This window comes from Aspergillus neoniger (assembly GCF_003184625.1).
Source record: "Aspergillus neoniger CBS 115656 unplaced genomic scaffold BO87scaffold_21, whole genome shotgun sequence".
Lineage (NCBI taxonomy): Eukaryota > Fungi > Ascomycota > Eurotiomycetes > Eurotiales > Aspergillaceae > Aspergillus > Aspergillus neoniger.
The window spans coordinates 583102-607356 of NW_020291149.1; the positions used below are offsets into that span (position 1 = coordinate 583102).

Below are 24255 nucleotides of genomic sequence, written 5' to 3' on the forward strand. Positions count from 1 at the left end.
TATTTGGGCTAGTGCCTGCTTACCTCACATCAGATAGATAACTAATTAACTAACTAGTAGTTAACTTATGTAGATAGATAATTAGGAGTTACTATTTTAATTTCCAAGAATATTCCGGCATCAGTAAGATTAATCTCCTCTACTACTTAAGCAACCGATGTGGATTACTTGCTCGTAATAATTTTCGTTAAAAATGAACAAGTAACGATCTTTATCGTCTTCTAGTTTCTTCTTCAATTGTTGCCTGCACTAGTTTCTTACTTGAATGATAGTGAACTAGATACCCGAACCATGGAGAGGAAGAAATGATGATTAATACGAGGACTACTTCAGTATTAGTGGTCCAGTCATTATGGAGTAAGTAGTTGCCTGTGGAGGAACCTTACTAGTATTTATTAGAACTCCATACTACTACTAGTGTTACTACTATGGTACTACTATCTACGTACTGGAACTGCCTGGTGAGGCTGCAAGGAAGTCCGTACTGTTAGTACTGTGGTGTGGTGGTTCCTGGCCTTGTCTTTTCTTTCCCTTTCCCCCCCTCCAACCCCTCTTCCCTATGACAAACCCCCTCCCCTCTTTCTCTCGTACTCGACAGTAAGATTAATCTTATTCTTTGTATCACCTATACTGCGTATCATGGCCACCTAAATTAGGGCCAGGGAAAATAACCAGACTGTTAGCGTCCATTCCCAGACCCAAATGGATATATTACACACACTCTTTCCCTGTCTAGTTATATCTCCTTTGCCTGCTAGAGAATTCTTAGTTAGATGTGAAGAAGCCCTTGCGCGCGCCCTCTCTTCCTTGGTGTTCCGTTATATCTTCTTAGTCCAAATCAGTTCAGTAACAGTAGTTAGTCGTGACTGCGCCCCCTTCTTCCCACCCCCTCCCCCTTCTCGGAGAACGACTTACTAGTTAGTTAGTCCTCCACCACTACTCGGCAGTCCCCACGCCGGCTCTACTTTTTTTTCTCTCGAGAGAGGTTCCGATGAACCGCTGAGCCCAGCCAAAAGTGCCAAACACGCTATTGACTGGCGCCCAGTCCGAGACGAGTGACAATTTATTTTTCTTTGCCAATTTCAGCAGGGGTAAGGTGGAAACAAAACTAACACGGGTGAAAAAAGCAATACCGTCCAATAAACGGAGAATCTCGCCGACGATGAATAGGCCACCCCAAGGTCACGGTCAGCCACGGCTGGGTGCTACCTGGTATCCAGGGGCCCAGGATGATTTCTATATGCCGGAGGTCATATCCCCCTCTCCTCAAAGGTGCGAAACCTCCCCTCGGATGACAGCGGTCATAAGAAAGAATAAAAAAGAAAAGACATTCTTCAGACAAAAAAAGGGGAAACCACCACACCTCCCCCAAATAGAAAACCCTGTCTTTTCCTGGCCTTGTACGGAGTACCTAGGTTGGCGTGTTGCTAATCGATAAATCCTCCTTCCATTAGGGTCATGCCAGAAGTCCCGGAGAACATGCAGGATAATATCGCGCACCTCGAACACGAGGCCCGGAACCCCCACCACAACCAGTATGATCGTTCGCGTTACCCTGAACGAACTACCTCTGCGGTCGCTCAGGGTCAGGCTTCTCCAACCGCCGCTTACGATTCCGCTCGTTTTGAGCAAGCCGCTGTCCACGACACTATGGACGCCCCCAACTTTTCGCCATTCCCAGTCCTGCGCAATCCTCCACCTAACGTCCCCCCGACCGATGAGCAGAGGGAGGTAAACTTGGAGAGGGCCCGCATGGCCGTGCTGTCGTCAAATGATCCTGATATGCAGTTGGCCTGGGCGCAGGATGCGCTCGCCTATGTGGAAGTTGCTATGCAAAATGAGGCTCGTCTGTCGTTGATTCAGCCCCCGCGCCCTCAGACACCTCCGGCGGAGCGGCAGCTGAAACTCGATGCGATGAATATCGTCAACTTTCTAGCGGAGCAATATCATCCCAAGGCCGAATTCATCAAGGGAATGTGGCTGGAGTTTGGCAAGTTTGGATACCGCGTGGACAAGAAGGAAGCTTTCCGTGCCTATTCGAGAGCTGCGGAGAAAGGCTACGCCAGAGCCGAGTATCGTATCGGCATGCAGTTCGAGAGTTCGGGAGAGCCAGAGAAGGCTATCAAGCATTACGAGAAGGGAGTTGCGCTCGCAGACTCGGCTTCATTCTACGTATGACCCCTCCCTATTATCGCGTCCCAGCGAATGCTGATGTTTTGATCAATAGCGCCTGGGAATGATGATCCTTCTTGGACAGCATGGGCAACGCCAAGACTACCAAATGGGTCTTAACTATATCAGCCTTGCTGCGCAGTCCTGCGACGAAAATGCGCCTCAGGGAGCTTACGTGCGTCCGCCTACTTATCCTCTTGGTGACCAGAGCTCTAACATGTTGTGTAGGTTTACGGTATGCTTTTGGCACGAGAGCTGCCCCAGGTAAACGTTCCTGAGCAGTTCTTGCCGCTGGATCTGAATGCTGCTCGCGTCAACATCGAGAAGGCTGCTTACCATGGGTTTGCTAAGGCCCAAGTCAAGATGGGTGCGGCCTATGAACTGTGCCAGCTTAGCTGTGATTTTAACCCTGCATTGTCCTTGCACTACAACGCGCTGGCTGCACGCCAAGGCGAGCCAGAAGCGGAGATGGCTATCAGCAAATGGTTCCTCTGCGGCCATGAGGGGGTCTTTGAAAAGAACGATGAGCTGGCGTTCATGTATGCTCAACGTGCGGCTCAAAGTGGATTCCCCACCGCTGAGTTCGCCTTGGGATATTTCTACGAAGTCGGTATCTTCGTTCCGGTGGATATCAAAGAAGCCAGGAGCTGGTATGCCAAAGCTGCAGCAAATGGAAACAAAGACGCGACCGGCCGGATCGATAGCATCTCGCGCTCCAAGACCCTATCGAGGAAGGATCATGAACAGGTTGCGATTGCCCGGATCAAGTCGACTCGCTATGGCAATGGCCCGCGAGGGCCCCCGATGAAACCGCCTCAGGAGAATCTCGAAATGCCCGATCCCTCCAGAATGACTCTATCAGATAACCCACCCGCCGCGCCTGCTCCTTACCCTGACAGACCGGGATCTCGTGCTCGACCTGTGTATCCGCCAGGATATCCCATGGGTGCGGACCCCCGGCCAAGTTCTGCATTTGGAATCAACCCGAATATTCGGTCGAACGCGCCGAACTACAACCGTGCTGCTTCGTACGGGCCTAGCGCCATGGGATACCGCTCACCAGGCCCCAGTACGCCATCAACGACTAGCCCCACAAGCCCAGCGTCGGCGGCACCTAAACTCGATATTGGCTACTCAGCACCCCTCGAGAATCCTCACCCCGATGCTCGCAGACGTCCTCAGCGACTGGACAACATGCCTCCCCCAGACAGGAGACCTGTGCGGGGCCCTGCTTCTCCCCACTTCCAGGGTGGACCGACGGGCTCTCCTAGGCCGCCTGCCTCGCCTTCCACCGCATATCCCCCACGGACTGAATCCATGCCGCCGCCCGGTGCTGCAGCGACGCCCCGGCCCTCATCATCATCTGCTTCCACACCTAAGCCTCCTCCCTCAACTTCGACTCCCAAGCCTCCCTCCACGGCTTCGAGCACATCTAGCCAAAAACCCGCACCCGCTAAACAGCATGGTAACCTGCCAGGCAAGGGCCCCAAAACATTCGAGGAGATGGGTGTTCCGACTGTCCAGAAAGACAATGATTGCGTATGTAACCTCCTTTCTTCAATATCTCAGTTTTAAAGACGCTGGCATCAAGCTAACTACGCACAGATCGTCATGTGATACCCTTGAAGATCTCTTACTTTTGGTCTTTCTTCATCTGTGCCATATTCGAAAGGACAAAAAAAAATTTGGGGAGTGGGTTCTTCTTTATTATATTTTTTACTTCTCCCTTGCGTACAGGATCTATTAATGTAGATGGTTTGGAGTGTTGGAAAATTGGATGGTCAGTAGACGAGAAGATGCATAGTGTTTTCTTCCCGTGTCTTAGGCCATCTAAGGATTGCATATGTCGTTCACCCTGTTGTCCTGAATCTTCCCTTTTTTACTCCAGTTTGCTCTTGGATGTGATGTTTTGTTTCGGTATCATGATTTACATGCAGCGGCGTAGGACCAAGTATCTTGCAGCATGACCAGGCCTTTGTCTGTCCTTTCTCTTCTGGCCCCTCCACAATTTCAGCTCGCGTGTTCAGCCTGCCTGAAGGCAACAGATTTCTTTTTTTTTTTCCTAGATAATTTTAATCCACTACCTTCCATTTTCAGATGAGAGCCCTGTCGTGTGGCCCACGTGATGATCCAGGCATACAACTGACCTAGTATCATTCGCTGAATCCCACATATCATATCTTGGTTTATCCTTCCCAAGTCTCTCTTCAATCTTGCTCGCCAGAATCCGAGCAACGCAATCCGACCTCTCCATGGCCCAGAGAAAGGCGAAAAATGAGAAGCAGCTGGGTTCCGGATGTGAGCAACTCACAATCTTTGGAACTACAGTTGAGCTGGCTTATGCACAGCTAACAAAGTGAATCTGGAAAAGCCGCTGCTCCTGATGGTTCTGCATTAGTGCTTGAGTATCTCCGTGAGCTTACTGCACCATTTGCTAGTCTGCTTGCTCTGAGGAATCTTGTAATTGTTGACCGTGCTTGCTTGATAGGAAAACAAAAGTATAGATCTCTTCCACTCAGTTGATTAGGCTGGTGGGCATTGTTCATTTAACTAATAAGTTGTGGGCTGTCAACGAGACAGTCGTCCTTATTCGGTTGGTTTCCATCATGATATCAATGATGGTAATAAAGGAAGGTAGGGAAAGGTCTTCCACGGCTGATGTACAGCAGGCTACCGAGCTTTCGGTGAATCTGCACAATAGGATTACCAAAGGTAGGCTCCGTTTTACCAAGGCGAGACCTTTGTGAGACTTACATGCTAAAGCTGTATATATGATAGCACACGCTGCGAAAGCTCTACGGGAACTACATCAGAATAAACAAATTGAAGGACGGGCTGCTGGTAAGCAGACCACAAGCAATATAAGGATAAATATGCAATGGGATGGAAAAATTGATTCGCGATACATTAGGGAAACAGATAGTATATCACGCCCTCCAGGAGACGTCCACCGAAGTGACGCCCGAGATCATTGCAGCGTTGGATGAGCAGGCTGAGAAACTGCAGGAGCAAGTAACCAGTCTCGAAGCTGCAGAGAAAAAGACGCGAGCGGAGCTAGCAACCATCTGTGCAAGACCCTTGCTCTCCGAACTTCGACGGGATGTTGGTCAGTTTGAGCAAGAACATGAGGCAATCCGTGCACGCCTGGTGCAGGCGCGAGGGAGCGACGCAGGGACTGTACCCGTGCAGGTAAAAGTGGATGCTGAAAGAGACTGGAAACATTGGCAGAATCAGGCCAAGGTGCGCGGTCGGATTTGTCGCGATCTATGGCGGATGTGTTCGGAAGTTGTGCCCGACGACATGGGCCGAGAAGAACTATGGGTAAGATGGATGAACACCACTGGTCTGCATTGATATTGAGACACGCTGACGATGTCGAGGTGAAGGAGAATCTGGGATTGGAGGGACCATTTCTCCAGTGATGATGAAATTGAGAGGCAGAGGTCTACCTGTTCGACCTGGTCACAAGCAAACACTGGTCCACAATCCTGAATCTTCCTATGGCCATTGATACTATACACTGTATGACCCGTGATTTAATTCAATGGAAATTACTATTGCTCAATCGGGCATTTGAAAGGTTTACGGAGTACACAGTACATGGTACATGGTACGGAAAAGATGCAGATGTTGTGCCACCAGCTACAACGTGAGAGTGTGGGGACGATCCGATAGCGAGGACTAGATATCTATCTGCTTGGTCGGAAGCCGCTCCGCCCTGCGCGGGATCAGGAGGGTGTGATTTGACGAGCAGAACCCGAGGAGAGCTAAACAGCCTAGGCCGGGGAGCTGCTTTGAGGCAAAAAGCTAGGGCCGCAAGATGGGGGTTAGGGGGACGATCAGATGAACAATCCGACAGGTGTCATCCGAACGAATAATTGGATGATCTTCATGATTCAACAAGGAACAGTGAAGCATGGGGCTGTCAACTGAGGGGGAGGAAGGAAGCATGCGACACAGTCAGGAGCTGTTGCAGACTCGATCTGACGCCACCAGGGAGGCTTTTGACGCCGGTTTGCCTTTCTGCATCGGGAGACCGTCATGCGCCCAGGGCCCTGCGTTGTTTTGGCACAAAGAGACAAGGCGTGAAGTGATGTTGGGTGATGGACGTAAATCTTCCATTGTAGTAGCCAGCATGAATGTCCAGCAATTGGATTTCCGGATTGTACTGTATGGAGAGATATGTGGAGATCGTACTAGAGAAGGGTGAGGAGGAGGAGAGGAGGGTGTATGGTGGAAAGGTAGAAGAGAAAGAGGGGGGAGGACAGTAAAAAGGGAAAATTAGTGGGGAGGGTAAAAAACGATCAGAAATTCAAGATTGAGAGTATTTGAAACTAAATAACTAAATAGTTGCAGCTTTCTTAATCACCGTCCATGTGTTTTCCCTCTCTCCCTCTTTAGAGTAGAAGTCTGCCCGCTCTCTTTCTCCTGAAGCTATTCATTATTATTCACTCGAAAAGTCAACATTTCATTTTGTTTCAAGAATTTCGATAGGACTAAATTGATTGCAAGATTCTGCCTGACATAAACTAAAAAAAAATATCTCAAAGGTTTTGGAGGCAATCGGGCAACTACTACGTACATACGTACTAAAACGAGAGGTGTAAGCATTCCCAACCGGTCGGGAGATTGGAAAACGGAGACTTGAGACTTGAGAACTAATTGTTCACAATCTAGAGAAGTGAAACAGAAAAAACCCCCTTCAAGTGAACTATAACTATTGATTTAATTAATTCACTTTGCGACTACACCGCCAAAGCAGGCGTGGCTTCTCTCTCACTCTACTTTTCGGTGATCTTCTCTCCTCCTCATCCCATCATCCATCATCCATCATCCCCACCAGCAAAAACCAAGCCGTGGAAATCTCGCCCCCCTCCTCCTTCCCGATAAACCCCTCCGGATTTTTGTGCTCTTCGCCGCCCGCCGTCTTCTGCCGCCGCCGAACCCAACGCCGCTAATCTCGTTCGCTGCTACTACTACTGCTACTACTGCCAACTGCTGCTGCTGCTGCTCTTTCTGGCGATGCAGCTGTCGGCTTCTCGCAATCCTCCACCTCCGCAACCCCTTCCTTCTTCTTCCTCTTCCTCCTCCTCGTCCTCTCACGCTGCTCGTCCTCCACCCCGTGTATCGGGTGAGATGAAAAGCCGCGCTCCTCTCCCGGTCCCCTCCGGCCCACAGGCTCTCCAGAACGGCCATTCCCGCAACGTCTCGGGCTTCGACATGGCTGCCCGCAGCCCTCCTAACCAGAGCAGTATGTTGTCTCCTATCTTTCTCGTTCTCTGCCTCCGCCACCAACCCCGGCCGCTTCGCACTGGCACGCGAGACTGGTCGATTCCTCTGCACTCCAGACGGTCTCTCTCACGCTCGTCCCGCTCGTCTCCATGGCTACTCGTCCCATTTACCACGAGTCTTGATTGAATGCTGACTTGAAGGCAACTGTCGCGCAGACACCAAGCATGTGCCTTGCAAGTTTTTCCGTCAAGGAGCTTGCCAGGCCGGGCCGGCATGTCCCTTCCTCCATTCTACCGATGCTGCGATCGATTATGCGCCCTGCAAGTACTTCACGAAGGTATGGAATTGGTGATATCATGACCGTTTGTTCCTTGCACCGAGCTATGCTCAATCGACCCTGATACCACATGGGGCTGACCGCATTTGGGGACAATTATAGGGAAACTGTAAATTTGGAGCAAAGTGTGCACTGGCGCATATTCTACCCGATGGTCGCCGAGTCAATCGTCCCAGTCCGGGAATGGCAATGGGAGGAAGTCATCTGAATCTGGGTGGGCGTGTCAACCCACAGGCCTATGTCAACCAGGACTCCGCGCTGACGAACTCGGTTCTTTCCCAACAACGACTGAATGGCCATGATCCCCGGTATAGCTCTCAGATGCCACCCCAGGATGAATATACTGCGTTGCATGCGCAACAGCAACAGCAGCAACAGCAACCCCCTTATGATGCCATCCCTACCATTGATACTGGATTGGTCTCGGATGCTGGCTCAAAGTACGGCTCACCAGTTGACGATCTGCGCTTCCCCATGTCGCCAAGCCATCATCATCATTTAACTGCACTTGATGCCCCACTTCCTGCATCTTTTGATAGCCAGGGGATCTCTCACGCCGCTCGTTATGGCCCGGTTGCGGCCTCTGTGCCCTCCAAATTCGGACTGGAGTTGTCTCCGCCAGCGCAGCGGATGGGCGCTGCGCCGTCAGATGCACTGCGGAATCTTCGGGATACAGCTTACGGCCCCAATGACTTGAGAAAGCCATCTTCCTCTTTCATCGGTTCATCACCGCCTGATCTTCTCAATGACAGTATCGGACCACGGTTCCTACACTCCCAGCGGCCTATAAAATCACGAGTGTTCTCTGCTAGCGTTCCTCGGCCCACTGCGTTGGATGACTGGGATGAAAGCAATTTCCCAATGGAGGAAGATTACTTGCCGATGAATCTGCATGACGACGTTTTGACACCGCAGGAGCGACTTCGGCGTTTGTCGCGCACTGACCACGATCTTAGTGGACTGGGCATGAGTGGGACAAGTTTCTCAAAAGTTGGATCGCCTCTTGCCTCTAGCCCATCTCGTTTCGGCGCTCTGTTTGCCAAACAGCGACAGAGAAAGGAGGAAGATGTCCACGGCACCTCGCTTACTCACATTGGATCTCCCCTTCGCGAATCTTCTCTCAACCTGGGAACCAGCCCCAGCTTAGGCCCAATTGGTAGCCGGAGTCCATCTCATCAGTCATCGATGTCAATGATCTCGCAACAGTTAAGCAGCGTCTCTCTGCACCCTGGCTCGGCTCGTCATTCATCATCTGTGGGTGCCAGCAGCCGCCTTGACCGGACCGTCTCATCTCCAGTTAGCACTAGCAAGATTGATGAGGAACAGGGCGACCTGGTCTTCTCCATGGAAGAAGAGGAGAATAATAAGCGAAACAGCGCTTCTTGGAGTCCACACAAGGCTGATTCCAATGACGACGACGTCTCAACACCGACGAGTAACTCTGGGTTCCAGCCATAAATTTAGCTGAAGAATACTGGTCTGGACCCAATACTCGGCCATTGCTACTGCATGTATACAATATACGAGGGGAAAAACCAAAAGCATATGATAACAAAAAAGGGCAAAGGGAAAACAAAAAAAGCACCACAGGTTGGTACCAGTCCATGATAATGTCCATAAGTCATCGTCATCATTAAAAAGGATATACCGAGTGCTCTAGGCTTCGGCGCTATTGGAGGGCATTTTGCATAGAACAGTTCAGCGATCTCCAGGAGTTATACAACAGCCCTCTTTCCTCTTTCTTATTAATCTTCTGTCTTTTTGCATATTGCGGGCTTTTAGACCGATTTGGGGAACTTGTTTTGGACACGCACTCTTGGTAGATCAGGTTGCGAAAGACCACTTCTTTCCATGATCCGAATATAGCTTATGTCTCCACCTCGTAGACAAGTCTACACTGACACTGTGCTGTTGCATTCTGACAAGCACAGATGGATTGCTAGGAGGGTAAAGATGTAGGTTGTGACACATATATACGAAGTTATAACGGAGTGACCTTCCTAAAAGAAAACATCGACTGCATTTAACGTACTACTATACATGAGAACATGGACTTGACGAACAAAATTCTTCTACGATTGAGTTTGGTCGGGTAACAAGAGGCTATCGAGGATGATGATGAAGACGACGACATCGCCATCCGTCCAAAGCAAGTTCCGTGGTTGTACCCTCATCCTACCTAGCTCGTGGCAATCCAGTGGGCAGTCTTTGTCTCACTGAGCATTCGAGGGAATTAAGCCGTAGTCGATTCAAGACAGTTCCTTCGCAACAAATCAAGCTTTAGGTCCAATGTCGCTCAGGTACATGGCGTTACCTTTAAGGCTGATGTAGCTCGGCGGCTGCGAGTTTGCCAATATCCGCGCGGTTTCCTGCTGGGACATGTGGTCGGCAAGAAGCCTTTGTTCGTGAGCTTTGGCATCTGCCTGTCGGATACTTTCCGCCTGGTCCTGATACAGGATTTCGTAAAGCTGACCTGTGCCCTGCGTGATCTGGGACGTCAAATTCTCCACGGCCCTAGTTGTCAGAGCGTCCACCCGAGCGGCGAGAGTTGTCTCAATGTCAGCTCGCTGTCGCTTAGCATCTGCTTCTCGCTCGGCCTGTTCATCCATCTCTTTGCGCTTCTTGGCCTCCACCAACCTTCTCCGCTCCTCTTTGGCAGCTAGATATTTGAGTGAATGGCCTAGCTTTTGCTGAACGGATGGGACTACATCAAGCGGCGGGCTGGAGAAGAATAGCACGCGACCCTGATCATCACAGTGGAACTGTTCACGTATGTCGGCCGGGATGGCAGCATTCGCAGAATCGCTCAAATGGAAGACTTCGATCGGACGAGGAGCGTTGGGATTGTACATTCCCATGGGAGGAACCGGCAACCGGCCGCCAGAATATGCGTTATATGGTGTTTGTTGAGCGGCCGCGTATGGGTGAGACATAGCCGACGTTTGGTAGGTAGCCGGGTGAGGTGTTTGAGGGACGAATGCGCTAGCACGCTTCTGCAAGGCAGGCTGATAAGCCTGGGTTGGGGGAATCTGGGGTTGATGGAAATTTACCGGAGGAGCTGGTGCCGGTGAGCTCTGGGCCGGAGGAATAGGTGCAGCTGGGGATCGGACCGCCGCCACAGTTCCAGCCGTCACGCCGGTGCTTTGATTGTCTATACTGGGCCGTCCAGACGACTGAGGGATCGATGGCTGTCGAGGTGGAGCTGGGGGCAAGGTTGGTGGTGGTAGGGACGGAGGTGGTGACGGGGTTGGTTCTGGAGGAGGAGATTCCTGGTAAAGCGTAGATCCTGTCAGTGATGCCAATAACCAGCAGTGGAAGAGGGGGGAAGGGGTTTGGAAAAGCTTACGTTCTCATCTCGAGGGCGGCGATGAACTGCACCGACGACAGGAGGAGCATTCTCGGCCCCCCAAGTCGGTTTGGGCAGGTCATCGGTCTCCTTCGCATCGCTCTTCAGCAAATGCTTGATTGGGCTGGGGATCTTCTTGATCCTTCGGGGAGCATCAAACAAATCCATCTCGTAGTCCTTTTCCCTGACTTCATCGGGGAGACAACTCGCCCACGTTTTAATCTTGTTCAGTTTATGCTTCTCTTCATTGTACCGAGCCTCGCAGACGTAGACATCTTTGTCGGGCGGAAGACCTCGGGGTCGACCACGATTATAGCGAGTGAAGAACATCACGAAGCAACGATCCACAATCTCCTCCACCCGGTGATCACGATATTGACCAGTCTTGACCACTTCATTGGGGTAGAAATGCTTCTCGAAGTGATGGACAGTTTGCTCGGGGCGATAGTACCAACAAGCGTTGATCCATTTCTCACCCTCAGAATCCTGCCATGTGCGGTAAATCTGGGCGACAATGGGTTTCGTCACGTCATTCGGGTTCTGAATATGTACCCAGTCGCCAACCTTCCACAGCTCGCTCTTGTGCAGGATGCCATCCGGGAGGGGCAAGCGTCCATCCTCCATCAAGTATTCACTGTCCGGCTTCTTCTTCTCGTGCTCCGCCAGTTTGCGTGCTTCCAATTGCAAGTCAACCGCATCCTTATAGATTTGACTCTCTGGCTGGTTGTAGGCCTTTGCGTTGTTAAACATGAGGTCCATGTCTCTCATGAAATGGTCCACGGAATTGTACTTCTTCCGCTTCGACTTCCGCTTGATAATGTCGATAGCAATGGGTTCTCTGATTTCCATGTAATAGTCCGGGTAGGTGGCCTTGTCGGGCAATCGCTCGAAATGTCGCACCTTGAGTTGGCTACCAGGGCCCTTCAGCTTCCGAATACCCTTTAAGACAGCTTTGATTCTAGCCTCCATCGGGGTATCAACACGCGGTGGTCGTCCACGTTTCTTCCTCAGTTCGGGATCGTTCGACTTTTGACCGTCATCTTTGCCACCGTCCCGTTTACCACCCGGACGAGGGCCCTTTTTCTTCTTCCGTCGGCTCTCATCATCCGAATCTTCCTCATCCTCTTCGTCTTCTTCATCCTCGTCTTCCTCTTCCTCTTCCTCGGGAAGAGGATCGGCCTCGGGGATTTCCCCCAGATCGGGAAGTTCAGCCTCTTCTGCAGTGATGATCCCTTGATCAACCAGTTTTCGAAACTCGGCAATGAAGACATCCTTTTGTTGTCAAAGTTGCAGTCAGCGAAACTGAACATGAACGCATCAATAGCCGAAAGTAGAGCCCGAGTTTCTACAGACCTTTATCACGAGCGCATCTTCGTACGCTTGGGATTTGGGGCGGTTGTAGGTTTGCGCATTGTGAGGGATCTAGCGAACAGGATTGACGTAAGCGAACTATGAACCCCGGATGGCGAAAGAGCCAAAGTGATGCAACATACTAGGGCACAGTCGCGCACGAACTCCGAGAAGCTCTTATACTCGCGCTTGTTGATCTTCTGTTTAAGAATGCTTAGAGCCATAGGCTCCTTGATGATATCGTAATAATCGGGAACATTGCGTTTGTTGACGCTTCGCTGGAACAGTCTTGATGGATCATGGCCACTGCAACCCGTGGGGAAGAAGGGGATTGTCAGTCTGAATTGAGGGACACGATCCAGCCTCGGACAGAATGCGACTCAGCGCGGCGAATCTCCTCCGGGGTCCAACCCGCAGGACAAGGGGATTGGAGAACTTACTCCTCTTCTCTGAATTCATAGATAGCCAAAACCACATTCATCATTGACCTCCATTGATCATCTGTGATCCCATCGGTGGGAGCCTGACCGTCGGTCTGGCCATCGTTCTCGATCGACTTGACCGGTTCCTCAGGAGCAGGTTGAGGTTGCGCTTGCGACGGCTCCGGTTCCATACTGTAGACGGCCGCGGCCACGCAAGAAACGGCACGCAGATCAGGGCCCAAACCCACTCGTCAGTCTTGATTTCAAGATATCCTGTCAGTCGAGCACATCGACAGCGGGAGCAGATCTGGGGTGCGAACAGGAGTACAATGAGCGCAAAAGCGCACAAGGACGAGATTCGCGCAGCAACTATGCTGACTCATCAGGTAGCTTCAAGAGTCTGTGACGATACGTGTAATATTACATACTACGTATAATAAGCGTCCTTGTTTTATTACATATACATACAATATACATACTAACATACCTTACTTCCAGGCTGCACCGCCACTTGCCCGCCTCCGCCGCGGTCAGGCATTATTACTATCGCTCCTCCTGCGGCGGAGATAAACCCTCCCCCGATTGTTCAGGTGCCGGGTTCGATTGCTGGTCAATTGTCTTCCCCCCAGTGTTTATCAATCACCCCGACTGCAGCAACTGTTCTTGAAGCAGATTACTGGACTCTGAATATCTTTCGCACACCCTCCAGAATCTATATCTATATACACTCCTTTACCAATCCACCACCCCGCTAGCGTTCGCGATACTACGTCACAAGGGAGAATGAGGATCCGGATTCGCGGTCCGGCGGGACAGTCCACCGTCACGCTGGATGCAGATGCAACTGTCGACGACCTCCGGCACCAAATCACGGAGAAAACGGGGCTGACGGCGTACGATGTAAAATATGGATATCCAGATATCAAGCCCTTGGTGCTAGGCGCGCTTCCTTCGAAGCAGAAACTAGCAGATCTTGACATTACCCTGAACGGGGAACAACTTATCGTCACACAGCAAGAGAACTCGGCTCATACCCCGCTAAAGAACGAACCTCAAGCGGCAGATTCGCCGCTGAAAGCGCCAGTTGTAGGCAGCACACATAAGAAGGGTTCTGATGATCCGCCGGAGGTCCCCTCGCCTGACCATAGCGGAACCTTCGTTCTCCGAATCATGCCCGATGACAACTCTTGTCTCTTTCGTGCAGTGAGTAGTGCGACTATGGGAGGAGTAGATGCCATGACCGAATTACGATCTGTTGTTGCGCAAACAATCCAAGCGCACCCAGACCTTTATACTGAGGCAGTATTGGAAAAGAAGCCGGATGAATACTGCCGCTGGATCCAGAATGAGGACTCTTGGGGTGGTGGTATTGAGCTGAGCATTCTGAGCAAGCATTTCGACATTGAAATATGCTCCATAGATGTGCAGACCCTTCGCATCGATCGCTTTAACGAAGGCGCCCCGATGCGGTGTATCGTGGTCTATTCGGGAATCCACTACGATACAATCGCTTTGTCGCCTTCTAGTCCGCCCTATACCCACTCAGATGTGCCTCCTGACTTTGATACAAAAGTCTTCGACGCTGCAGATCCATTGGTACTCGAGAAGTCGCAGGAACTCTGTCAGGTTCTGCAAACCAGGCATTACTACACTGACACAGCTGGGTTTCGTCTTCGTTGCAATACGTGCGGAGGGACATTCGTCGGAGAGAGAGGTGCTACGCAACACGCCGAACAAACAGGACATGTTGATTTCGGCGAGGCTGGCTGAACAGAACCTGTGCTAGCTGGGTGAGCATCCATCTTCCAAGATATATACGACACTATAAATATTATAATGTGGCTGTTGGTGAAAGCCGCAACTCCTAAATTACTAGACTTAGAGGTCGGGTATCCCCTACTTTCAGTGCGGCTAAATGAATCAGTTCTTCAGTCTACATGTCTTTCCTGGCTCCCTCGTTCAGTAATTGTACTTGCTAGAGAATATATCGCCTGGACCCAAGGAACCATCCTTTGAAAATGTCCGTTTAATAATAAAGCGATCGCAAATAGTAGGTTAGAGGTTATTTTATTATCATCAAACCAGGAGTCATTATCATACATTGGCTCGGGAGCTCTATATCATTGCTACTTCGTCCACTTCTCCATCATCCTTATCCTCATCTTCTTCCCCAGTGTCTGCGCTATCGTCGGGGTCCCCTCCCCACTCCACATCATGGTCTATAGGGTCAGTGAAAAACTCATGTTGTAGGGCTTCCTTGGCACTGAGGCGCTTGTAGGGATCCAGCTCCATGAGGCCAGCCAGTAATCGAGTGGCCTGTTTCTCACTTTCAGTTAGCTCTTCGACACAGCTGGCCCATTTCACAAGTTTCTCCCAGCTATACCCCTTTTCACCGATGGTCGGGATATTTGTTTCGAATATCTGTCCATGCATGGCTGCAGCAGCTTTCATGCGTCGAGTGCCGAAGATACTCGCCATCTCAATCATAGCGTCAACATCATCAGCCGAGTTAAAAAAAGGAAAGCGGCGTCCAAGTAGGGTCAAGAGAATGACGCCGGCGGACCACATATCTATTTTGGTTGTCTGAGAAGTGCACTTGAAGAGGACTTCAGGTGCACGAAACCCACGCGTTCCTGCTCGATTAGCGCGCCTTGATGGTCGTGAGTCGTTCTTAGGATAGCCAGCTGATAATGTCGTCGGTGAACAATGAGTGCTGTGATAACTGTGGTTATATCTACTACGGCGTATGTAAGCTGCATTTGCGCACAGGCAGGTACCTGTGTACTCAGAACCCTCACGCTATGACCGCAAGTCAGTATGTTGTCGCCTCGTATGACCAGTGGATCTACTCACTTCTGCAAGCCCGAAATCGACTAACACGCCTTCTCGAAGATCAGGATTATAGAGGAAATTACTGCCAAGGCTATAAGTTAGCATCCGGCAAGTATCGAAGACATGGTGGAATAGCGCGTAGTCCTTACGTTGGCTTGATATCGCGATGGAGAATGTTATGTTTATGGACGGAGTGCAGTGCAGTGAACAGTGACCGGAAATAATGTCGCATATCAGCAACCAGGAATGTGCGATACTGAATGCGAAAGTCGGTGTGTGGGAAGAAGGGTAGAACGGCCACAACTTGATCCTGGTAGCGGAAAGCCGTGATTAACGGGCATACTGATCGGCAACCCCGAAGATCATGTAGTAGCTCAAGTTCATTTTGAATGCGATGGGGACTACTAGTCACATAGATCTTTTTCAATGCAACGAACCGTGGCTTCCTTCGTTTGACGGGAATCGAGCGGCCGTTATCACCTTCCACCCGGCGTCTTTTAGACGGTTGGTCCGTCCAACTGTCCGTGTGGTTGCCTTGGAAAGTGTCCCAGTCGTTTTCATAGTGGTCGTACAAGAGGTCCTCTGCTTTGTACACGGTGGAAAAGGTACCTGTAAACCCATGGCCAGCCGGTCAGTCCGTCGGTGCAAGTAGAAGCAGCTACTATGTGGGAGGACACAGCCAAGGGCAAGTTAATCGGCTGCACTATACCTTCTCCGATTCTATTCAACAGCCGAAATCTATCAGATATGCCGGGGAATGTGTCCTCGAGTTTTCTCATATCTTCTTTCACTGATTCATCAACATCCTCTTTGTCTTGAGCGTCACCCTCCTCGTACTCCACCTCTTCTCGAATTTGCTCTATCGATCCATCACTATCTGTGGCTGCACTGTCCTCTCTAACATATTTGGGGCCTTGGGTCGCAGCGACAGGTTGCTGTATGCCGAAGGTATCGGTAGGAACTGCATGAAGAGCGGACATCGCAATGAGGACCGCTTGGAAGGGCTGTTACAGACTAGCAGGGAAGATCACTGAGTGATAGCTTGATCAGCAGAACCTGGCAGCAACACGACAAAACAGGTGCAATAAGACTGAAAATGATATAGTCGTGCTTCAGGAAGGAAAGGAAGGCGTGAGGTTATGGAGATATGCGAATGAGTGCAGGGTGGTATTGCTAGATCAAGTCGCGCACGCGCACATACACGTGTGGATAGGTATGAGGAGAAGCCCCAGTCCTGTTGTAGTGTTGTGGTGAGGGGAGTCGGTCGTCGCTCCCACTGTTTTCCAGCAACAATCCAAAGATGCTCCAAGCAGCATGCAAAACCGCCGCACCAGGAACCAGACTTGTTTGTTTACTCGTTTGTAGTTACATGAATCATATGAACGTAATTTTCATATTACAAGTATTGACAGGAAACAACCACAAAGCGGAAGGGTCTGAAGCAAACCTATCAGATTACATGTTGCTGGTGTACTGGTAGCCGTTTGCAGTATATGTTGGTTGTAATGCTGTAATTTATATTTCTTAAGACCTGCTACAATACGGGATAGCGGCGCGAGAGTGTAATTATTGAGGGTTGAAGCGTGTGACATAATTTACTGGTACGCAACCCTCAGCCCCCGCCGCCTCACAACCACCTACCGAAAGGGAAAGATACAAACAAATGAAGCCCGCCGCCCGTCATTTCTTCCCTGCGGCTCTCCTTCCCCTCCAACATCCCCCCCAATTCAACAACCCCCTCCTTCCGGCTCGCTACCTACACATATATTGCTTTCGCAACACGCCTCTTGACCTCATCGCTTTTGATAAAGCTACATGCCCTTCGGGGATAACCCTCGCAGTGGCCGATCATGGAGGACCGAATTCAATTCGACATAAACGAGTCGCTGAAACACTATCTGAGCGACCCGGCCTCTGTCCCTACTCCCGATGCTGATCCAGAGCTGCTCGACTGCGAGACCGATCCGGACCAACTGTCTAGCGCTCTGATTGACAATGTCTTGAATCCCATCGTTGATGCGGTCGCGGAAAACCCAGAAGGACTGGCCCGATCGTCTTCTTTCGATTCGCTGCAGTTTCTGTTGAAGTGCGTCCTGTCCCCTGATATGTTCCTCTCATCCTCAGGATGTCTTCATTATCTGTAGAAATGTTTCTAAATCCCCTTATTTGCGCAGGTATTGCTCGTTTTCCCCCACTAGGTCTCTCAGCAAGCTTCTTGATTTAATCGTTTCCGGCTTATCGGTCGAAGCGGACATAATACATGGGGAGCTTGAATCCGATGAGCAGGATGGCATACAGCATCACAAGCAGCTCTTGGAAATGTATGGGTTTCTTCTCCAATGGGCTCTTAGTGCCGTAGAGGTCAAAGCTGCAGAAAAGCCCACAGAGCCTGTACCCGCCCGCAGGGGCGCAGGGAAATCAGCCAGATCTAAAACGAACGCCAAAGATGGAAACTGGGACTGGACCGCGCAGATTCAGATCTCGATGGAGACGATGTGCAAGGTGATGAAGCTTAAACTCAGCAGAATATTTCTGACGACATCTGACCGTGATACATTCATCAATCTGTTCACCCGCTCGATTTACCTTATCCTCGAAAGCGAACAACGCGTCAAGAGTATGAGCATTCGGATGCATGCATTTAAGGTTCTTTGCATCGCAGTTAAGCACCACGGCCATGCATTCGGTAAGTTGCTCTGAGTCAGCTAACTGAGGTAGGAACCCAATAACTAACTCACCAGATAGGTGCCCAGACCTCCATCGTACAGAGCTTGACATATTTTGAGCACCTCTCAGAACCTATGGCGGAGTTCTTGCATATCTTGGCAGAACAATATGATTATCCTCAGCTCTCGGATGAAATACTGAAGTACGTAGCATACTTTAACTTGTATGTCCTCAGGAACACTTCCGGCTTACGTTTGTTAGGGAACTTGGAAACAAAGAATTCAATTCTAATGACACACGCGGTCCTAAGTCGGTGTCAGCGTTCATTGTGAAACTCTCAGAGCTGGCCCCACGACTTATCATCAAGCAAATGACTCTTTTGGCTAAACAGCTGGACAGCGAGGTGATTACGCACACTCTCCCATCGTGCCAGTTACTGAGTATCTAATATTCTATAGTCATACACCCTTCGTTGTGCAGTAATCGAAGTCTGCGGGAATCTCATCGCCGATCTAAGCCGGCAAGAGGAGCGGAGTGACAACTACAAAACGCAGATCAACGCATTCTTCGATGTGCTTGAAGAGCGCTTTCTGGATATCAATCCTTACTGTCGGTGCAGAGCTATCCAGGTTTACATGAGGATTTGTGACCTGGAACAGAAATTCCCCAAGCGACGCCAGGCTGTGGCGGAGCTGGCAGCAAGGAGCTTAGAAGACAAGAGCAGCAACGTGCGCCGGAATGCGATACGATTGCTGGCAAAGCTGGTATCAACTCACCCTTTCAGTGTCATGCACGGTGGGCAACTCTCGCACAAGGAATGGTCAGCTAGACTTGACACTGTGGATGCTGAACTGAATGCGTTGAGACCTCCCGAGACACCTGGCTTTGATGGGGCGGATGCATCGCATGTTGACAGTGCATTATTGGATGATGCCACTCAATTGCCGGAGGACTCCCCATCTAAAGCTTCGGGGTTGACAGAGGAAGAGAAAGCCACAGCCATCAAGAAAGCTGCTGAACAGGCAGCTACTTCCGAGCTGCTAGCACGGCTACAGCTCACCAGAAAATATTACAATGAAGCCATCCGGTTCATCGAAGTCCTTCATTCCTCATCTGGCTTGGTCGCTCAGCTTTTATCGTCGAGGAACAAGAGTGAGGCCATTGAGGCCATGGACTTCTTTGTCGTGCTCGATGCCTACAAGGTCGAGACCTCCCGTAGCGGGATCCGGCGGATGCTGCGACTGATCTGGACGAAAGGTAATAGTGACGAAGGCAAGGGAGTTCAGACTCACTTGATCGACTGCTATAAAGGACTTTTCTTCGAGGCTCCAGATTCGTTTAGTCCCAATGACGCTGCAAATTATATCGCGCGAAACATGATCAGTCTAACGTTTGGGTCAACGCCCGCTGAACTGACATGTCTCGAACAACTATTGAGTACTATGATGAGGGCCGGCCACATTTCAATTGCCGTTATTGCGAAGCTCTGGCAGGTCTATGGTGTGCAAAAGAAAGAGATATCAAAGACGCAGCGTCGAGGAGCTATAATTGTCCTGGGCATGCTTGCTTTGGCAGATCCCGAGGTCGTCATAAAAGAAATTGAGACAATGTTGCGCATCGGCCTTGGAAGCCTGGGCAGATCTGACCTCGTGCTTGCAAAGTATACATGCATTGCATTGAGACGAATGGTGCCAGGTCGCCAAGCAAAGTCCAAGGACGTTGGTATCCCCAAACTGGGCAATGACCATGCAGTTTTGACGAAGCTCGGGGCTATAGTCGAATCGATATCTGATAGCAAAGAATGGTACGGTGTGGCGGAACAAGCCATTGGTGCTATTTATGCCCTGTCAAAGCATCCAGATGTTTTGTGCTCTGATATACTGAAACGGAAAACTAGATTCGTTTTTCAGCCACAGCTTCAACGATCCCCTTCCAAAGTTTCAGATGACGGAGAAGAACAACGACCTGAAACGGCTTCAACGGAAGGTCAAGGAGCAAAGCAAGAAACATCGTCTACTTCTTTATCCCAGCTTCTTTTTGTTGTCGGTCATATTGCCATTAAGCAGATTGTTCATCTTGAATTGTGTGAACTTGACTTTAAACGCCGCAAAGCGGAACAGGAGAAGAACAAAACAGCCAATACCTCCAACCAAAAGAACGACAATGCCGAAGATGATGAGCTTGACCTCATCGGTGGGACTACTGAAGATGACTTTCAGGATGCCATGGCACATATTCGAGAACGGGAATTGCTATACGGCGAGAATTCGCTCCTATCCAATTTTGGGCCGTTGGTTACAGAAATTTGCGCGAATAGCAACATCTATGCCGACCGCAACCTTCAGGCGGCGGCAACTCTGTGCATGGCCAAGTTGATGTGTGTCTCGGCAGACTATTGCGAGAAAAACTTGCCACTTTTGATTACCATCATGGAGCGTTCTGAAGATCCAACGGTCCGCAGTAACGCCGTGATCGCTTTAGGAGATATGGCAGTTTGTTTTAACCATCTGATCGATGAAAATACAGACTTCTTGTATCGTCGACTGAACGATGACGAAGCTTCGGTAAAGCGCACTTGTCTCATGACGCTTACATTCCTTATTTTAGCCGGTCAGGTCAAGGTCAAAGGGCAGCTGGGCGAGATGGCTAAGTGTCTCGAGGATGAAGATAAGCGTATTGCTGACCTTGCCCGCATGTTTTTCACTGAGCTGGCGGGCAAAGACAACGCAGTCTACAACCACTTCGTTGATATGTTCAGCCTTCTTAGTGCTGAACGTAATCTCGAGGAGGCCTCATTGAGGCGTATCGTTAAATTCCTGATAGGCTTCGTTGAAAAGGTAAGTCTCCATTGGAACACCTCACATAAAATAATCTATGCCTTCATGTGCTGACCACTTTTGCGCTCGCAGGAGAAACACGCCCGGCAATTAGCTGAGAAACTGGCTGCTCGACTTCCCAGATGTGAGACCGAGCGGCAGTGGAATGATGTTGCTTATGCCTTGTCTCTTCTTCCTCACAAGAATGAAGAAATAACGAAGACAGTAACTGCAGGATTCAACAAAGTTGTCACGGCGAACGCCTAGGCTGATGAAATTCTGCTTCATAATGATAACTTGGGATTTTGGTCTCTACATCGGCGCATAAATGGGGGCCCAGCGGCGTTTGAGGTCGGGTGTCTGCGAAGGAACTACGGATGGATGTGCTTAAATTTCTTTTCTGTGTCTTCTTTACCCTCTCTTCCTTTACTTATCTCGTGTTTAGTATATGTAAGGGGGACTAACCTTATGGCCTGATGGGCAGCTAGTCCCAATGGAATTGTACAGTGGACCTCGGTTTCTATGACCCCTATATTTTGTTGAACTTCACAATGATCAAAAATGTCATCGACATACTGTATGTGCTGCGGCGATGATCCAACTGCCTGCAAGGCACCTACTGTAAGTTGGCAACGGCCATAATTGTTGGAAAAGAATAGAAAAGAAACGCCAATCGTGTCCGAGATATCCTGGTAGGCCGTATGCTGGGTGGGATAGGAGGCCAATGAAAGAGCGTAAGTCCCTCAGTACTATTCTATCTTCACGGTTGTAGAACTTTTCTTGACAATAGCTTGTATTTACGAGTTGGCCCCGCCACTGGATAAAAGAGATCTAAAATCATTAAATGCTTTCTTCCTATAGGCACAGCAGACAAAGGTGTAATCCCGAGGCAACCAAAAGAAGTTTAGGAAGACCGAACAAACGAATACCTCTAATTATATGTCGCCAAAACAATTTCTTCGCATACGCCAGATTCAAGTGATTGCGTCCATATACAATCGGACTTATAAAAATAACGCCTCTATGCACCCTTCGTTACACTCTCGTCCAACCTATAATCACCGCTGCGTAGCCCTTCAAGTACCTTCAACCCTTCATCTGTTAGCTCGGGTCTTCCCAAAGGTGTAACAGCGCCGGTGAAGAAACGAGGCTGCCACGTTTCGTTCTTATTCTGACGCTCTGCGGCCTTTTGTCGTTGTCGTTCCTCGATATCTTGCTTGAGCTTGGTAGCTTGGCCGTACTTTTTGTCGACGATCGCTTCGGTGACCAAGGACCAAAACTTGCGAGATTCGTTGGATAGTTGACTCTCTTCTGGAGGCAGCGTCTTCGCGACTGGGAAAAGGGGTGTGACATCGATCAAAAGCCGAGGTTCGTTTGTACCGGCCAACGTGTAGAAAACTTGTCCATGCCAAGAGCCACTGATCCGGGCAAGAACATCGCCTTCGGGTACATCTTTGATTCTCGTAGTCACATCCTTATCCGGATCGTACTGGAAGATCACACCCTCAACCTTATTCTGCGCCCGACCAATCCAGCCCTCCTCCAGGTACTGTAAAATGACCTTGATGCGCGTCTTCGCACAAGTGATGTAGCAAGTGTCCGAGACAGAGATCGCCAAAGCGCCTCTGAGGAGACCACCAAGGTGTGCTGCAGGATGAGTCAAGTGGTATTCCTCATCATCTCTGTTTTCCAAGTTGACGAATATTCCCAGGTTATGCTGGCCAGGAGCGACCCGGATGCTGGTGCCGGTGAACTTGGCACTGATCTGGTCGAAACCACGCGCCGAGACCCCTGTATCCGGGCAGTCTATAAAAAAAGCCGAAACCGGAGGGTGGTGAGAAGTTTGTTCAGTTAAGTAGCATATCTTGACGGAATCTGCGCTGCTATTCTTTGCGTTGGAGGAAGTTTTTGGAGTCGGCGAGACTTCTGGGAGCGTCTGATCTACTTCCCAAGTGCACTAATTCCAGGCGAGTCAGAACATGCCATTAACTTAGGCCACGAGGGCTCCGCTTCAAACCTACTCTGAAGAATTCCCCCAAGGTAGAATTGTACGGCTTGCATGGTTTGCCTTTGATGTATTTCTGTGATCTGGTCAATGACCTGCCACTGATTGACAATGCATCTTGAATGAGGGCAGTATACCAAGTCCTTGGTGAACCAGAATCTCAGAACCTCCAGCGTACGTCCCAGCGGATCTTCCGATTGACCAATGCTGTGACAACCATGTCAGAGAACAACAAGCCCTAATGATGAACAGGCTATCTTGCTGACCTTGCAAAGGCCTCCGGTCTGTCTAGGTAATTCCAGTATTCTGATTGAGGAAAGGAGATCTATATTAGCAATCTGCGAAGGGGAGATGACTCTCGTGCGATAGATAGCACAGGAGACAGCTTACCCAGATTTGGTGTGGGTTCTAGAAGATGCGCAGGCAATGAGAAACGAACAGACGCGATGTCGGCTACTCCGACGAACCTGGCAAGACCATCCAGACCTATCAGCACAGACTATCGGAGAGAGGTACCGGGCGGGCAGTGAGCAACGGTGTAGCCCATGTCAAAATCCCACGTACTTGCGGAGAATGGACAAGAAAGTCTTCAACTTGGAAGAATCATCAGGTGCCTTCTCAGGAGTGTCTTGGACTGTAGTTGAAGACATGATGGCACTCTATGCGTCTGGAGATAGTATAGCGAATCTGGGAGGGATAAGAGAGATGGTGTTCTTTGCGTAGCTTGTGGCGAAAAGGGTCGATGGTTGAGTGTCGGAGCGAGATCTGCGGTGTGCACCGGGCAGCCACCCAGACGATCACAGGACTTGAGTGATGGGAAGGGAAAAAAAAAGAATAGGCTTGCACAGCGAGTACAGGCACGGGAATAAGCAAGCAGATGAGGACCAGCCAGAGATAGCAACAAAAGCAAGGCAAAAAAAAGGCCGCAAAAGTGCTGGAGAAACGATAATAAGAAGAATAATTAATGCGGCGGGCGCGTGCACTGACTTCCAGGCGGTGACGTCCCTCTTGTCTTTCTACGTCACTGTCACCGACACACGCAATTGGTTGGGAGAGAGGAGAGACCAAGAACGGAC

General features: G+C 50.0%; 9 protein-coding genes across 9 annotated transcripts; 6 read left to right on the plus strand and 3 right to left on the minus strand.

Annotated features, from left to right (window-relative positions):
• Window positions 1-777: 777 nt before the first annotated feature.
• BO87DRAFT_377751 (putative chitin synthase activator (Chs3)) lies at window positions 778-3847 on the plus strand. Its single transcript, XM_025623629.1, has 5 exons — window positions 778-1272; window positions 1455-2172; window positions 2228-2347; window positions 2401-3711; window positions 3778-3847. The coding sequence occupies exons 1-5, from the start codon at window positions 1163-1165 to the stop codon at window positions 3787-3789; spliced, it is 2271 nt and encodes a 756-aa protein (XP_025478631.1). The 5' UTR covers window positions 778-1162; the 3' UTR covers window positions 3790-3847.
• Window positions 3848-3858: 11 nt separating this feature from the next.
• On the plus strand, window positions 3859-4196 carry BO87DRAFT_94819 (uncharacterized protein). The gene has a single exon (XM_025629696.1). The coding sequence runs from the start codon at window positions 3969-3971 to the stop codon at window positions 4137-4139; it is 171 nt and encodes a 56-aa protein (XP_025478632.1). The 5' UTR covers window positions 3859-3968; the 3' UTR covers window positions 4140-4196.
• Window positions 4197-4424: 228 nt separating this feature from the next.
• On the plus strand, window positions 4425-5594 carry BO87DRAFT_311023 (putative TBP interacting domain protein; the record flags this gene model as incomplete). The annotated part of the gene is made up of 6 exons (XM_025619523.1): window positions 4425-4470; window positions 4530-4558; window positions 4842-4884; window positions 4951-5013; window positions 5084-5493; window positions 5559-5594. 6 exons carry the CDS (start codon window positions 4425-4427, stop codon window positions 5592-5594), a joined length of 627 nt encoding a protein of 208 aa, XP_025478633.1.
• A 1714-nt stretch (window positions 5595-7308) lies between these two features.
• BO87DRAFT_311087 (putative spindle poison sensitivity protein Scp3) lies at window positions 7309-9199 on the plus strand (the record flags this gene model as incomplete). The annotated part of the gene is made up of 3 exons (XM_025619525.1): window positions 7309-7423; window positions 7605-7741; window positions 7844-9199. The coding sequence occupies 3 exons, from the start codon at window positions 7309-7311 to the stop codon at window positions 9197-9199; spliced, it is 1608 nt and encodes a 535-aa protein (XP_025478634.1).
• Window positions 9200-9757: 558 nt separating this feature from the next.
• BO87DRAFT_377757 (putative RSC complex subunit (RSC1)) lies at window positions 9758-13164 on the minus strand. Its single transcript, XM_025623630.1, has 6 exons — window positions 12878-13164; window positions 12581-12743; window positions 12441-12509; window positions 11088-12359; window positions 10792-11010; window positions 9758-10734 (listed from the first exon to the last, which is right to left on the minus strand). Exons 1-6 carry the CDS (start codon window positions 13048-13050, stop codon window positions 10015-10017), a joined length of 2616 nt encoding a protein of 871 aa, XP_025478635.1. The 5' UTR covers window positions 13051-13164; the 3' UTR covers window positions 9758-10014.
• Window positions 13165-13432: 268 nt separating this feature from the next.
• BO87DRAFT_416988 (ubiquitin-specific protease OTU1) lies at window positions 13433-14873 on the plus strand. Its single transcript, XM_025626782.1, has one exon. It carries the CDS (start codon window positions 13643-13645, stop codon window positions 14627-14629), a length of 987 nt encoding a protein of 328 aa, XP_025478636.1. The 5' UTR covers window positions 13433-13642; the 3' UTR covers window positions 14630-14873.
• A 91-nt stretch (window positions 14874-14964) lies between these two features.
• BO87DRAFT_337395 (serine/threonine protein kinase CDC7) lies at window positions 14965-16978 on the minus strand. Its single transcript, XM_025620556.1, has 4 exons — window positions 16401-16978; window positions 15841-16300; window positions 15713-15773; window positions 14965-15658 (listed from the first exon to the last, which is right to left on the minus strand). Exons 1-4 carry the CDS (start codon window positions 16669-16671, stop codon window positions 14975-14977), a joined length of 1476 nt encoding a protein of 491 aa, XP_025478637.1. The 5' UTR covers window positions 16672-16978; the 3' UTR covers window positions 14965-14974.
• Window positions 16979-17390: 412 nt separating this feature from the next.
• On the plus strand, window positions 17391-21714 carry BO87DRAFT_416990 (condensin subunit YCS4). The gene is made up of 6 exons (XM_025626783.1): window positions 17391-17777; window positions 17866-18377; window positions 18437-18560; window positions 18620-18761; window positions 18817-21195; window positions 21268-21714. Exons 1-6 carry the CDS (start codon window positions 17542-17544, stop codon window positions 21439-21441), a joined length of 3567 nt encoding a protein of 1188 aa, XP_025478638.1. The 5' UTR covers window positions 17391-17541; the 3' UTR covers window positions 21442-21714.
• Window positions 21715-21970: 256 nt separating this feature from the next.
• Window positions 21971-24167, minus strand: BO87DRAFT_377763 (putative oxysterol binding protein (Orp8)). The gene is made up of 6 exons (XM_025623631.1): window positions 23744-24167; window positions 23570-23646; window positions 23446-23485; window positions 23317-23386; window positions 23196-23255; window positions 21971-23131 (listed from the first exon to the last, which is right to left on the minus strand). Exons 1-6 carry the CDS (start codon window positions 23827-23829, stop codon window positions 22196-22198), a joined length of 1269 nt encoding a protein of 422 aa, XP_025478639.1. The 5' UTR covers window positions 23830-24167; the 3' UTR covers window positions 21971-22195.
• Between the last annotated feature and the right edge of the window lie 88 nt (window positions 24168-24255).